Consider the following 16,274-nt stretch of genomic DNA (forward strand, 5'->3'; position numbering starts at 1 on the left):
TTCCTCTGTGACGATTAAATGAGCTTGAGACAATTAATGACATAAAAACAACAACAAAAAGCAGGGTTAGAATTGAGGTGATAATGTACAGAATAGCAGTGTAAGGTTTAGAAGATAAGGTAATTCATGAATTTGAGTTACCATATTTCCTCAAATATAAACTGCTACTCAAATAAAAATTGGGCCTTTAATAAATGCCGGGGGTATGGTCAACACAAACAAATAAAGACCTAAGCCCTATCTCAAATCAAGACCAGAGTTAGGGGAAAATCCAAGGATGAACTACCGATGCCTGTCATACAGCATGTGTACAGTATGCCGGTTAAGCATAATGTACATTTCCGCTGCTGTACTGTAAATTGATAAATTCTTCAATACAATCATGCTATCTTCAACACTGTGTTGTCTTCAACTCATTATATGAGATGTAAACATAACTGAGAATTTTTTTTGTACTACGCTGTGCCATTTGCGCACCTTATAATAGGCTAAAAAAAGGCTAGTAAAGCTTTAAAACTAGTAACTTTAATTTATTAACTATTGCATACCTGTTTTGTCTTACCTCTTAATAGTATATTGCAGTTTTTGTCTTACAACACTGTCTATCTTACTATTCAGTATGACACTACATTGTTGTGGCCCACGACTATTTCAGATGTCCACTATCAAATTGACTCACTGTCATTATTGTCTGCATTTTATTTTGTCTTATTAGGTATTATATTATTATAGCATTCTTATATTATATAATATAATTATAGTATATTATAGTTATTTAACTATAATTAAATATACCTTGTTTGAGTGCTGTCAGTACAAAGCTATTGAACTTTGTATTTTAAAACATTTAAATAAAAAACAGTGCCCATTTTTAAATCAAAAAGCTGTGCAACATGTAGATTAAAATAAATCATTGAGACCTGTTCTTATTGATATGACAAACAATTGAACTTCGAAAGATAACCTCTGGTCAGGGTTCAAAGTTAGGGGTGAAAATCTGAAATTTCTCTCGGGAATGTGATTGTGTTTTTTGTGAGGTTAGCATCATGGTGACACACGGCAATTGAATAAATGGGCGTGTTTACAGTAAAAATTAAACATGCCCTGTCAGGACATATGAGAAGGAGGGGGGATTCCAGCGGAATGGCAAACGGCTGGGAGGCGCCTGGTGGTTGACAAGAAGCTGGTTGCAATTCGGCTATTAGTCGGCTGGAAGAGCCCTCTTGAAATGGCTCCTACTGTAGGTACAGGCTGGGGTTAGTTCCTGCTTGTCGCACTCCCTGAATTTGGGCACGGATTGGCTAGGGTTTGAAGCGTTGAGGATTGAGGCTGGAGAAGTGCGTTCACGGTCAGTAGGGAGATGTGTGTTGCGTGGTGCGCGGTGACGCGGAGGGGTCGTCCCAAGTGTGGGGGCCCGGAAGCGGCGGAATCCCAAGTGGGATCTTCCCCAGTCCCCTTCACCTTCCCTATGGACGATTTTCCACTTGAGCAGTCAAGGGACAATACCCTAGGCAGGGCCTTTGAGGGGGTAGGGTCACTCACCCATATTTTTCGGTGATAAGGGACAGGTTATATCGAGTGAGCCGTGACAGACAGGGGAGCAATTGTTGGGCCCGAAGAGCTGCCGGATAATGCTTTTGAAGGCGGCTCACAATAACCCGATGGCCAGTCACCTCGGTCAGGATAAAACACAACAGCGGATATGGCCCGCTTCTATTGGCCGGGCATTTGAGCAGATGTGTTTAAATTATGCGCTGTGTATCCTGAGTGCCAGTTAGTCAACCCTCCGGCCAAGCCAAGAGTGCCATTGAGGCCCCTCCCCCTAGTCGAGGTCCCATTCGAAAAACTCTGTTTGGACATCATCGGGCGTTAGACCGCAGTGCCGGCGGGTATCGATATTTGTGTTAGTCCTCGTAGATTATGCGTTATCCAAAGCGACTTACAATTATTCAAACACCAACGGACGCAGCCATCAGGAGCAATTAGGGGTTAAGTGTCTTGCTCAAGGACACTACAGATGCTAGCAGGAGGAGCCTGGGATCGAAACCAGCAACCTTTAATTACTAGACGACAAGCTCTACCTTCTGAGCTACCATCCCCATAGGGGGCAGTAAATGGCAGTAAGTTATGGCAGTAAATGAGGGAGGAAAGGAGAGGAATGCAACCAGGAGGGTGTTGGGGTGCACTCGAAGCGGGTGGTCTATGTGTGTGTGTGTGTGTGTGTGTGTGTGTGTGTGTGCGTGTGTGATGGGACCGCCTGTATGTGTTTGTGTTTGTGTGTGTGTGTGTTTGTCTGTGTGTATAAGATGTCCACCGGTGAGAGTACATGACTTATCCCCATTGGTACTGTTGTAGAAGGCCGGTATTATGTTGTGGCGCCTTCAAACAGCGGAAAGGGCCCCGAATCCCCCCGCAGGAGACCCACAGAAGACCCCTGGGCCCCCAGAGAAGCCAGAAGGCCGGAGAGCAACCCCCACGCCCAGCCCCAAGCAGCATTACTCAGTCCCAGGTAGCACGAGGAGACCCCACACACCAGGGACACACATACAACCAACCCCCAGGTGCAGGCACAAGACGCAGCCGCAGGCCCAGAACCCGGGCCGTGGGCGCCAGGCACACACCACAGGCCCGGAATCCCGGCCCCATGGCGACAGATCGATACCCCGCCGAACCGCCCGCCTTGCGGGCGAGCCGACAGGACTCCCATGCCCACCCACGCCCCGTGCAAGGGGGAGGCATGCCCTACCGCAGCCCACCAGACACCTCACCCGGCGTGAGCACCAAGTGCCCATACACGTAGCAATGCGCTTAGCGCAGGGCATGCCTGGATGTTACTCTGCGACCGGCCACCCTGGAAAACCCCAGTGCGCAATGTGTGCTGTTGGTAATTGCCGTTAAAATTGAGGGGTTGGGGGTGCTTCAGGCAAGTCGAGCCCGAATCACTCGCACCCCTCCTGCCCCGCAGACCCTGGTCCAGTGGAGAGTTGTTCAGAGTAGGATTGGTGTGCGAGTGTATGTGTTCTCAGCTAATATGAGTGGGATTAAAATTTTGGGACAGACAAAGTTCGTAGTTTTCTTTCAGGCTCCCATCCTGGGTCCGCTCAGCTGCTGTGGATTGGGCGAATCAACGGCGGGGCTCCGCTCCAAGGAAGGGCTCCGATCTAGGAAGTCATTTAGGTTTTGTTTTTCCCTGCAGTGAGGGAGATGCGTTCTGGAGGGACACACGTGCAGATTGGGCAAGACAACGCTGAGTGGAGCAAACTGGACATATCACAGTGCGCCTACACTCCGCCATTCTGGACTCTTTCCGCGTTTGCCAGCGAGCAGTTAATTTCTCCCTTTTTGGCCTTTTGTTTAAATTATTAATAAATACACACCAACAGGCGTTGTTGTGCCTCCACCTCCCTCCTCTCTCTCATTCCCTGGCTCTGAGCCAGAACACACATCCACACTGATGTGTCCTTAATTGAATGAACCAAAAAAGCTGCAAGCTCCGCGCTGCTCCAGACACCGCGGTGAAAGTCGGGACAAACTTTTACATTAAGCCTTGTAGATCTTTTATGAGCTTTCGCAACTTGACTGCTTATTTCTCACCTCAAAATTGTTCAGAAGGAGATTTTGGTGGACTGACAAGGTGAAATTGGTAAAGGTTACGGAGTGAATAGAACGGACTCCGGAGTAAAGCTCAAACATCATTAGCTCACAGAATCCAGAACTTGTGCTCAAACCCCATTGGCTCACAGAACTAGGGCTCCTCCCAATGAATCAGCCCGTTTTCAGACAGGGTTGGACGCATGTTAGAATGGCTCGAATTTATAATCTGAATGGTACATTCAGCAAAAGAATTAAAAATGTTTTGGGGACCTCAGAGACCACATATTCAATTGGTGAAAAGCAGCACAATGGGTCTGCTTTAAAATAATTTAGCGGGCCAAATTATAATTCAATATTCATATTTCAAAAAAAAAAAATGTTTTAAGGCTAAATGATCAGAACCAACATTTTCTAAGGCCTGGGTTGGAAATACTAAATCAAAGAGTAGTTATAACTTCCGATGAATGCTGGGGAAGTTTAGGTTGTGATAACAAGTCGCTAATGTAGTGTTCAGTGGGCTGCTGGTGTGTATTATAGCATGTGTGTATAACAGATTGTTCAGCCCATTCACTAGCAAGACACACAAGCTCTCATTAAAGCGGAAATACACTGTTAAAAACTGAAACTATTGTCATGGTTATCATAATATATATTATTATGATCCAACTAATAAGGCAGGAATTTGTCTGTCTGTATGTATGTACAGTACGTGCTTTAATTATAATGCAGATGTGACAACCTTGTGAAAATATTTTGAGTATCACAATAGCATTACAGGGTCTCCATGGTGTTCAAGTTATTGCAGCTAAATGACTCCATTAGTTATTCACACCCGAGCCTTGTAACTAGGCTAATCACATCGTATGCGAGCTACTACGGCTAACTATATACAGTTTACAAATTCATCTCATTAGGATATACACCATGAATCTAGCCACTGGGGGTGCACAAGCCAGTGTTACATCAGTGCTGGTCCCAAGGCCGGATGAATAGAGAGGGTTGCGTCAGGAAGGGAATCGGGCGTAAAAAACCATGCCAAATCAAACATGCGGACAACAAATCTGATTTCCATACTGGATCGGTCGAGGCCTGGGTTAACAACGGCCGCCAATGGTGCCGTTAGCCAATAGGGTGCCAGTGGAAATTGTGCTACTGTTGGCCAAAGAAGAAGAGGGGGAAGGCGTGTCCGGAGACAGCAGGAGAGGATAAGGGTAGGAGAGTAGAGTAGAGAGTAGGAACTTTGAACATTGGGACTATGAAGGGTAAAGAGAGAGAGCTGGCTGACCTGATGGAGAGAAGGAAAGTAGAAGTACTATGTGTACAAGAGACCAGGTGGAAGGGGGGTAAGGCCAGGAGTATCGGAGCCGGGTACAAACTGTTCTACCATCGAGTGGATGGCAGGAGAAATGTGGTAGGGATAGTCTTGAAGGAAGAATATGTCAAGAGTGTTTTGGAGATGACGAGAGTGTCGGACAGAGTGATAGTGAGATAGAAGAGAAAGAAGAATTCTTTAGTGAGTTGGATGTAGTGGTGGAGAGCATCCCCAAGGGAGAGAGAGTGGTCGTTGGAGCAGATCTCAATGTGCATGTTGGCGAAGGGGTCAGACACATAGGTGACGTGAAGGTGATGGGTAGGTATGGTGTCAAAGAGAGGAATGTAGAAGGACAGATGGTGGTGGATTTCGCCAAAAGGATGGAATTGGCTGTTGTGAATACGTATTTCAAGAAGAGGGAGGAACACAGCGTAACATACAAGAGGGGAGGAATGTGCACACAGGGGGACTACATCTTATGCAGGAGGTGCAATCTGAAAGAGATTAGCGACTGCAAAGTGGTGGTAGGGGAGTGTGTTGCTAAGCAACATCGGATGGTGGTCTGTAGGATGACTCTGGAGGCCAAGAAGAGGAAGAGAGTGAAAGAAGAGCCAAAGATAAAATGGTGGAAGTTAAAAAAGCAGGAGTGTTGCATGTGTTTTAGGGAATAGGTAAGGCAGGCAATAGGTGGGAATGAATGGTTACCAGATGACTGGGAAACAACTGCAGGAGTAGTGAGGGAGACGGCCAAGAAGGTACTCTGTGTATCATGCGGGACGAGGAAGGAAGACAAGGACTCTTGGTGGTGGAATGAGGAAGTACAGGAGAGCATAGAGCAGAAGAGGTGGGCGAAGAAGAAATGGGATAGTCAGAGAGATAAAGAAAGTAGACAGGAGTACAAACTGTTGCGGTGCAAGGCGAAGAGAGAAGTGGCAAAGGCAACGGAAAAGGCATACGACGAGTTGTATGAGAGGTTGGACAGTAAGGAAGGAGAAAAGGACTTGTACCGATTGGCAAGACAAAGGGACCAAGCTGGGAAGGATGTACAGCAGGTTAGGGTGATGAAGGTTAATGGTGGGAATGTGTTGACTAGTGAGGAGAGTGTGTTGAGAAGGTGGAAGGAGTACTTTGAGGAGTTGATGAATGAAGAAAATGAGAGGGAGAGAAGAGTGGATGATGTGGGGATAGTGGATCAAGAAGTGCAGCAAATTAGCAAGGATGAGATGAGAACAGCATTAAAGAAGATGAAGAGTGGAAAGGCAGTTGGCCCAGATGACATACCAGGGGAAGCATGGAAATGTTTAGGTGAGATGGCAGTGGCGTTCCTAACGAGACTGTTTAACACAATCCTGAAAAGGGAGAGGATGCCGAAGGAGTGGAGAAGAAGTGTACTGGTACCCATCTTCAAGAATAAGGGAGATGTACAGAGCTGTAGTAACTACAGGGCAATAAAGTTGATCAGCCACAGCATGAAGCTGTGGGAAAGGGTAGTGAAGGCAGTATCGTCTCATGCCAGGAAAGAGTACTACAGATGCAATGTTTGCTTTAAGAATGCTGATGGAAAAGTACAGGGAAGGCCAGAGGGAGTTGCACTGCATCTTTGTGGATTTAGAGAAAGCATATGATAGGGTGCCGAGAGAGGAAGTGTGGTATTGCATGAGGAAGTCGGCGGTGGCAGAGAAGTGCGTAAGAGTGGTACATGATATGTATGAAGGAAGTGAGACAGTAGTAAGGTGTGCAGTCGGCGTGATGAAGGCATTCAAAGTGGAGGTGGGATTGCTTCAAGGATCAGCTCTGAGCCCTTTCTTGTTTGCGGTGGTGATGGACAGGTTAACAGATGAAATCAGGCATTGAGGATGTTGAGATTTTCATTGGGAGTGACAAGGATGGACAGGATTAAGAATGAGTACATTAGAAGGACAGCTCAGGTTCACCAGTTTGGTGGAAAAGTGAGAGAGGCCAGATTGAGATGGTTTGGACACGTGTGAAGGAGAGATGAGAGTTAGACTGGGAGAAGGATGCTGAGGATGGAGCTGCCAGGCAACAGGAAAAGAGGAAGGCCAAAGAGAAAGTTTATGGATGTGGTGAGGGAGGACATGCAGGCAGTTGGTATAAGGGAGGAAGATGCGCAGAACAGAAGGTATTGGAGGAAGATGATCTGCTGTGGCGACCCCTAACGGGAGCAGCCAAACGGAAAAGAGGATATACCCCATGAAATGCATCATCTTGTAAAGTTACCAAAGATGTTTACCAACTTGAGATGCACCGATTACAATTTTCTCAGCTGATTCTGATTTCTGATTTTTTTCAAAAAGTCAGACCTGCTGATTCTGTTTTTCATTAAATTTTAAATAACAAAACATTGACTATTAAATATCGTTTACATTGCCGTCCGATCATTTTGAGTTTATATCCATGATCGGAGTAATCAAATTTTCTTATATTTTGGTCTCATTTGGGTTAGCTCTGCTGTACATAAATGACAAATACATTGCATGATCTGATCACACTCACGTGATAGGACAGCTGCACATACTGACTACTGCTGCAATTTTAAGTTACCACAATAAATGCAATGACATTTTACTGCATATATGTATGAACGTATGTATATGCATGTGACAAATAAACCTCTTGAAGCTTAATATCTTGAATCAATAGTGAGATTGTTGATTTTGACACTATGTTAATTGTGGTTCATTTTTCACTATGGAACAATAATAGAATGTGAAATTGTCCTTGAGTTCCAATAAAATAAAAGACAACATCGAACGGTCACTGAGCTCAAATTAAAATATAACTCTCACCAAGTTTCAGGAGAATCTAACCAGTAACTCTCACTGAGTTTTAGTAGGACACAACATACAGTATAACTAACAGGGAAATGACCAGTTCAAACTTCAAATTAAAGTCTCTTTCACTTTTAAGTGCAAATATACCTCCTTTGCTCACCGTGCATTAAACCAATTTAATCAAATCGAACAACTTGTTTTACTAAGTTACTCATCAAGAACAGAGTCTCGAAAAAAGAGTCTAACCTTTCATGATAGACACTCAGTCTGCACAATTTTGGAATATTGTCAGACGATAAATCATTTACTGAATCTTAGTTTACCTTGAAGTACCACCAAAAAGTCGACATTTTCTTTAATTCGCTCTCTTTATTGAGTGTCAATTACGCAATTACGTTTCATTACATTGGTATCAGGTTGGAGTATCGTAGCATTATTACGAGTTCATGAGTGTTCATCGGGCGTGTAAATTTGACCAGCACAGAAACGAAAAATATATCTCATCGGCTGGTCACCGGTCATGGCTGATCAAGATGAAAACCGGTTGATCAATCGAGCCATCTCTATTAGCAACGCTTTAAAAGTTAACATAACAGTCACATTTTTGTGCTTTTGTTGAGACAGTGAGAGGAGAGGGAGGGAAAGGCTCACAGAACAACAGGTCATAGCATCTGGTCCAATCCCAGGGATATCGTTTAAATACCCAATAAATGTACTGTATTGTTTTGCATTGATTGATTTCCTTAATCAAATTACAATAATATATATATATATATTTTTTTTTTTTTTTTTGCGTAGTGTCAACTGGCATTTGGTACCTGAGTATTTTGACCAAGAATTGTGTGGTTGGTACACAAAATGGTTGCAGGTTGGCAGGTCTGATAATGTCCTTTGTTTATCTCCACAATTATTCATCCAATCTACTTCACACTTGGTGGGTCTATTGCTGGGGACCCAAGGACATGCAGTGTCGAATTTGGTGGAATTTGGACACAGGACACTGGTAATACAAATAAACAACAAGCGGAACAGCGAGCCGCTCAGCTCTGTGAATCAGACGAACGAAGGTACCAGGGGTGGTGGAGTGGGGGGCTTTGTGACATCATCATCCAATTTCACTAGGCTGGGAAATTTGTGACATCATTCAATATGTGAAGCATGAGATGCATGCCTCGCAAGCAACGCTGCACGCATTGCTAACATGAGGGCAGATAAAGCGCTAGACATGCGAGCCGAGCAAAAAAAGGAAACAACTGCGCAGCGAGTGGAGCGCCTGGCAGTCAGTCTGCTTGACTATTGCAAAAATCATAACCACGATTATTTTGGTCAATATTGAGCACGATAATGTCACATGATTACTTATTGACTTTGAAAACATTATGCAGTTATCAAACTTAAAGAAAAAAATACTTTTTAACAATGGATTTTCTTGGAATATATTCAACTGAAAAGACAACATTAAAACCACAAACAAGTTGAAGTTCAAGAGATTATTTGTTAAGTGAATAATATTAAATTACACCTTACAAGGAGTGGGATATACTAGGCAGCAAGTGAACAGTCAGTTCTTGAAGATGTGTTGGAAGCAGGAAAAATTGGTAAGTGTACCGATTTGAGCGACTTTGACAAGGGTCAAATTGTGATGGCTTGACAAGTGGGTCAGAGCATCTCCGAAACAGCAGGTCTTGGGGGTGTTCCCGGTATGCAGTGGTTAGTACCTACAAAAAGTGGTCCAAGGAAGGACAACCAGTAAACCCGCGACAGGGTCATGGGTGGCCTGGTCTGATGAATCACGTTTTCTTTTACATCATGTGGATGGCAGGGGTTAGGGTCCAACCTGATCAAGCAATTGTGGGATGTGCTGGAACAACAAGCCCAAACCATGGGGGCTCCACCTCACTACTTACAGGACATTAAACATGTGTGTGACATGGCGCCGCCCCTAAGTGGCTGCCTGCACAGGCGCTCCTCGTTGTTTAGGCACATTTTAGCATTTTTATCCGTTTTACATCACTATGTCCGCAAAAAACTAATCGGCAGTGATCTCCTACCGCCGTGATGCACTCGTGGATATTAACATTTCCCTGGAAGATCAACTTTGGGACTTTTGATCTGCGGATCCAGAGTGCCCCCCGGAGATTTTAGACCAATCAGAGACCACGCTTCAGGACGCTCTTACTGACGTCAAATGGGACATGTTCCAATCAAGTTCCAGTGACGTCAGCGAGTTTACGGGAGTAGCTACGTGCTTCATAGCTATGTTAGCGGATAGCATCATTCCCACGGTGAAAGTTTGGATATTTCCGAATCAGAAACCGTGGGTCGATAAAGCCATCCGCAGCGCTCTGAAAGCTCGCACGGCCGGTTACAACGACAGTCTTCTATCCGAAAATATGGACGAGCGGCGTTGTACAATCTGCAAAGGGTGGTGAAGGACGCTAAATGGATGTATAGGGACAGAATGGGGCAACAGATGGAGCAACGGGACACCAGACGCTTGTGGCAGGGGCTGCGAACTATTACGAACTACAACAGCCGCTCCTCCCCAGCCACTAGTGTGGACGCCTCCCTCGCCAAAGAACGGAGCTCATTTTTTGCGCGGTTTGAGGCAACAACATCACTAGCTCGCCAGCAAATTGGAGTTACACTGCTGGGGATGAGCGCGCACTCTGTGTCTGAGCATGACGTCAGAGGGCTCTGATGTGGGTGAACACCAGGAAAGCTGCGGGCCCAAATGGCATATGTGGGTGAGTACTGAAGACCTGTGGTAGCCAGCTACCCTCGGTGTTCACTAGGATATTCAATGCCTCCCTGGCTGAGTCCGTGATCCCGTCCTGCTTCAAGAGGTCATTCCTGTCCCGAAGATCGCCTCTCCAGCCTGCTTCAATCACTACCATCCGGTGGCCCTCACCTCGGTGGTCATGAAGTGCTTCGAGAGGCTGATTAAGGATTACATCTGCCCCCCCCCCCGCACCTTGGACCCGCTGCAGTTTGCGTACCAGCCAAACAGATCCACGGACGATGCGGTCTCCCAGGTACTGCACACTACCCTCATGCATCTGGATGACTGGAAGGGGGCCTATCTGAGATTGCTGTTCATCGACTATAGTTCAGCTTTCAATACCATAGTCGCCACCAGACTGGCTGTCAAGCTGCAGGAGCTAGGAAGGAGCACTTTGCTGTGTGCCTGGATCCTGGACTTCCTCTCAGCCTGGCCCCAGGTGGTTAGGGTGGGGAGGCACATGTTCAGCTCCCTCACCCTGAACACAGGATCCCCCCAGGGCTGGGTACTCAGCCCCCTGCTGTACTCCCTGTACACACATGATTGCATGGCCAGGTTCAGCTCCAACACCATCATCAAGTTTGCTGACGACAGTTGTGGTGGGCCTGATCACCGACGACGGTGAGAAGGCCTGTCGTGAGGAGATGGCTGACCTGTCACTCTGGTGCCAGGACAACAGCCTCCTCCTGAATGTCAGCAAAACTAATGAGCTGATTGTGGACTTTAGGAGGGGATTACAACCAAGGACGCACGCCCCATTGGTGATTAATGGGACTTCTGTCGACAGGGTGAGCAGCTTCAAGTACCTGGGAGTCCACATCACAGAGGATTTAACATGGACTTTACATACAGACAGAGAAAGGTGAAGCAGCATCTTTACCACCTCAGGCAGCTAAAGAAATTCAGGGTCTTGGTGAGGATCCTCAAGTCCTTCTACTCTGGCGGGGTGGAGAGCATTCTGACAGGCACTCACTCACTAGTCCTCACTGCCTGGTTTGGGAACTGTACTGCTCAGGACAGTTGGGCCCTGCAGAGGGTGGTGTGTTCAGCCGAACGTACCACTGGAACTACCCTCCCCTCCCTGCAGGACTTATACACCAGGAGGTGTAGTAGCAGAGCCCGCAGGATCATGAAGGATCCTCACCACCCCAACAATGGACTGTTCCAGCTGCTGCGGTTGGGCAAGCACCTCCGCATTCACACTGCGAGGACAGAGAGACAGACAAAGTCTCTTCCTGCAAGCCATAAGGACTGTCAATGCGAACTCACCAGAGGTCCAAACAAAAAGCACTGATTTACTCACACAGGCCCCACTGCTTTACCCGTACTGTATGAAGCATACTGTACTGCATACTGTATCATTGTTCTGGGTTACTGCATACTGAGCTGTATTTCTGTTCTGTTCGGGGTCACTGTATTGTTGTGTCGTACTGTTGTATACTGTACTGTATATCTCCATACACACTTTATGCACATGCACTTTACTGCAGATATCTGTATATACAAATGGCCTATCCCATATATGTATATAATTATTCCCTTCTATTTTGTATCCCCACTTTGCATTATCTTTTTGAGTCTTATTTTATATTTATTTTATTTCATTTATATTGTTCTATTCACTAACTGCATTACGTTTTAGGAATCCGTTAGTTAGCCAGGTAGGAATTAGGTTAGCTATTATCTTCAGTTAAGTAACTATTGTGCATAATCTCCAGGTGCGTTGCAAAGACATTTCACTTCATATATGTATGTGACGAATAAACCTCTTGAATCCTTGACCTTGAACTGAAAGGATTTGCTGCTAACGTCTTTGTGCCAGATACCACAGGACACGTTCAGAAGTCTTGTGGAGTCCATGCCCTGAAGGATCAGAGCTGTTTTGGCAGCACGAGGGGGAGCTCTACACTACACCGCTTTCCAAATTATTATACAAATTGGATTTAAGTGTCATAAACATTAATTTTTTTTGTTTTTCAAATTAAACTCATGGATGGTCTCAGGGCTCTTTGGATCACTGAAATCAATCTCAGACACCTGTGATAATTTATTTGCCAGGTGAGCCCAATTAAAGAAAAACTACTTAAGAAGGACGTTCCACATTATTAAGCAGGCCACAGGTTTCAAGCAATATGGGAAAGAAATAGGATCTCTCTGAAAAGCGTCAAATAGTGCAATGCCTTGGACAAGGTATGAAAACATTAGATATTTCACAAAAACTTAAGCGTGATCATCGTACTGTGAAGAGATTTGTGGCGGATATAGAGCACAGACAGGTTTGTGCAGATAAAAGCATAATGAGGAAGGTTTCTTCCAGACAAATTCATCGGATTAAGAGAGCAGCTGCTAAAATGCCATTACAAAGCAGCAAACAGGTATTTGAAGCTGCTGGTGCCTCTGGAGTCGCATGAACCTCAAGGTGTAGGATCCTCCAGAGGCTTGCAGTTGTGCATAAACCTACTATTCAGCCACCCCTAACCAATGCTCACAAGCAGAAACTGTTGCAGTTGGCCCAGAAACACATGAAGACTAATTTTGAAACAGTCTTGTCCAGATGGATGGAGTAGTGGATGGTTGGTGGATGGCCATCATGTCCTGACAAGGCTGCGACGTCAGCAAGGAGGTGGCGGAGTCATGTTTTGGGCCAGAATCATGGGGAGAGAGCTGGTGAGAAAATGACCTCGGCAAAGTATATAGAGTTTCTGACTGACCATGGTACAAAAATAACCATGCCTTCCGAAGCAAAATCATCAAAATCATGCTACAAAGAATACCTCTGTGTCATTGGCTGCTTTGAGCATAAAAGGAGAGAAACTCATGGTGTGGGCCCCATTCTCCCCTGACCTCAACCCTATTGAGAACCTTTGGAGCATTCTCAAGCAAGAGATCTATGAGGGTGGGAGGCAGTTTGCATCAAAACAGCAGCTCTGGGAGGCTATTCTGACATCCTACAAAGAAATTCAAGCAGAAACTCTCCAAAAACTCACAAGTTCAATGGATGCAAGAATTGTGAAGGTAATATCAAAGAAGGGGTCCTATGTTAACATGTAACTGGGCCTGTTAAGATGTTTTTGATTGAAATAGCTTTTGATTTCAGTACATATGACCTCCTAATGCTGCAAATTCAACAAATGACCATTTTCAGTTATTTACAACCTATAAAATGCTTTGAAACTCTGTTGTGCCTTATAATTTGAAACAGTGCATTTTGAGTTTTTTACTTTTGAAAAAAAATACTGTTATCATTGGGAGTTTTGTTCAATAACATTTGAATTATACCCTAACGGTTGACAACTTGAAAATTATACTGACTGTCATTTGCATCGACTATTTAGGAAAATCAGAGAAAAACATAATTTGCATAATAATTTGGAACGCAGTGTATTAGTGGTGGTTTTAATGTTGGTGTATACATTATATACATTTAAATAAATAAGATAATCATCATTGTCGTTTTAGAACAGTCCAAAAAGTTCCCGAATCTGTGCTCTGTGGTTGTATGCGGGGACGTTTGGAGCGGACCGAGGGACGCTCTCCGATCATGTCAGACTAGATGTCACTGAAATCGCGGATTATTTTTTCAATTTGCGCTCCTTTTGCAGGGATGGGGGCCACTCCGGGCTCGGCTTAGCAAATACATTTGTTACTTTCCCCAAGGGCTCAGGTAAGATTAGTTTACTTGAGGAAAGCTAGATTCGTTTAAAATAATGCATTTTATTGGATCGTTATTTTGAGATTTACCTGCATAAAAATTCCCCAGAATGCAAGAATAAAGGGGATGGTAGCTCAGGCGGTAGAGCTGGTGGTCTAGTGATCTAAAGGTTGCTGGTTGGATCCCAGGCTCCTCCTGCTAGCATGCTGTAGTGTCCTTGAGCAAGACACCTAACCCCTAATTTCTCCTGATGGCTGCGTCCGTCGGTGTTTGAACAATTGAAAGTCGCTTTGGATAAAAGCTAAATAAAATGTAATGTAATGTAATAAAGACGTCTCCATCTCAGTGCCCACCAGACCCCCGACTAATGCTTTGTCAATGGGGCCGAGTTGGGTTGAAGTGAGTTGGCAGCATTGGAGGGCAGGTTGGGTGGTATACAGGTATGCATGGGAGGGTGGCATACACCTGTATAGAATTTTGTGGCGCGCGCATGCTGTGGGGCCAAAGGGGGCACCTTCTACAGATGTCATATGTTAATTATTTTCCATTCGGCCTCAATTTTTTTTGGGGCTTCTAATACAGTGATGTCTTTATTTCTTCTTATATTTAATATGGAAATGTATCTTTTTCTGTGAGGACGGCATTATTCCATCTCTGTTCGTTGGCTAACCACTACCCCATTCCCCTTTTATTTTATTTTATGTAGTCTAAAATGACATAGCCAAAATGATTGTAATAGAACAAAACAGAACAAAAACATTCGGCTGTTTGACTATGATAAGCTTTCGTTTTCATACCAAGCATGTTATTATGTTATTACTATTAATCAGGCTTAGTTAAGACAAAAAAAACATTTTGTTTCTGGATTCTGAAGGCCCAAGCCCCACTATTTACAAAACAATAACACTTGTCAACTATTTAAAGAAAAATATTAAAATCTTTCTGGACATTTTTCCTCGCTACATTATTATTATTAATTTGAAACAAAACGTGAAATAAAATTAGCGGGGGACTCTTACCACTAACACATGCTCCAGTAGGCCAAGGTAGCCAGTAGCACATTCATTGCCATAGCGTAGTGCTCTAATCTGTACATCCTTGTTGACCTCAGGGTGGTAGGCAGCTTGCTGAACGGACAGAAGATGAGATAAAACTCAATTAATCCCCGTGGGGTTCAGGAGTCACAGCAGCAAAAAAGGGCAAAAACATTCTAGAAAGGGATAAGAAGACGGACATTAAAATAAAAATAAACATTTACATGTACACATATATCCACAGAGTTAACATGGAGTAGTATTACCCTAAAGTAAGTATGTACATGTAATAGCAGCAGTATAGCAATAATGTGCAATGGCATCATAAAAGCATTTTAGAAAATGGCAATCCAGTGAAAGCATCATTCAAAATAATTATAGAAGAAATTATCACAGATAGTTAAATAAAACAATGAAAATGTATTTTTATAAAATAGAACATCATATAATGATAAATACATTTATTCATGACTTATTTCTGTCATAAAACATAACTTTAGAACTAAGTTGCTATCAGAAATTCTTGCGTCTTATGACCAGAGGGTCCCTCTAGTGTCTGAACTTTTCCAGTTTAGCTTAAAAAACATAATAATGAAAAACCACAATCCAAAGAAAATCTGTTTTAGATATCAAATCTACACTTTAGCTCATCAAGTCACAAGAAGGTCTTTCTGTCCTAACCTTGCAGGAGTGCAGCATGTCAGCTATGGCTCTTCTGCTCAGGTTGGCTGTGGCTATAACGTCCTCTTGACGACACGAGTTTCCTGCAGCCACTGCTTTAGCAGTAGCCAAGGTGATGCCTTTGGTCATGCGGATAAACTCCTCTGGGGTGGCGGTCTTCGGTGGGGGGTCAGAGCTGCGGAATACCTGAGCCAAAGAAAATTAAAAAACCTTTGGTGACACGTGATTTGGATATCAATGTTTGAATTAATTTTGGATGTTAGTACTAAACTCACACTGGGGACTCCCTCAATAACTCTTAAATAATACATTTGGAGTGTATGCATGGAGTGGATCCTGTGGAGTGCAGGGGACTCTCACTATGGTGGATGTCCCTGCATGCAAAGACAAACTAAATCATATACTACTAACAGTAACGTTAGGAAAC

At 44.2% G+C, this 16,274-nt stretch overlaps 1 protein-coding gene across 1 annotated transcript in view; it reads right to left on the reverse strand.

Annotated features, from left to right (window-relative positions):
- Positions 1-16,274, reverse strand: part of tln1 (talin 1) — a 172,781-nt gene that overhangs the window by 20,564 nt on the left and 135,943 nt on the right. The window contains exons 48-49 of the mRNA XM_080017830.1: positions 15,848-16,033; positions 15,152-15,259 (exon numbers count right to left, since the gene is read on the reverse strand). Of these exons, the coding sequence (XP_079873956.1) occupies positions 15,152-15,259; positions 15,848-16,033 (294 nt within the window). The remainder of the gene's footprint in view (positions 1-15,151; positions 15,260-15,847; positions 16,034-16,274) is intronic.

The sequence above is a fragment of the Zeus faber genome (genome assembly GCF_960531495.2).
Source record: "Zeus faber genome assembly, chromosome: 17".
Taxonomy (NCBI): Eukaryota; Metazoa; Chordata; class Actinopteri; order Zeiformes; family Zeidae; genus Zeus; species Zeus faber.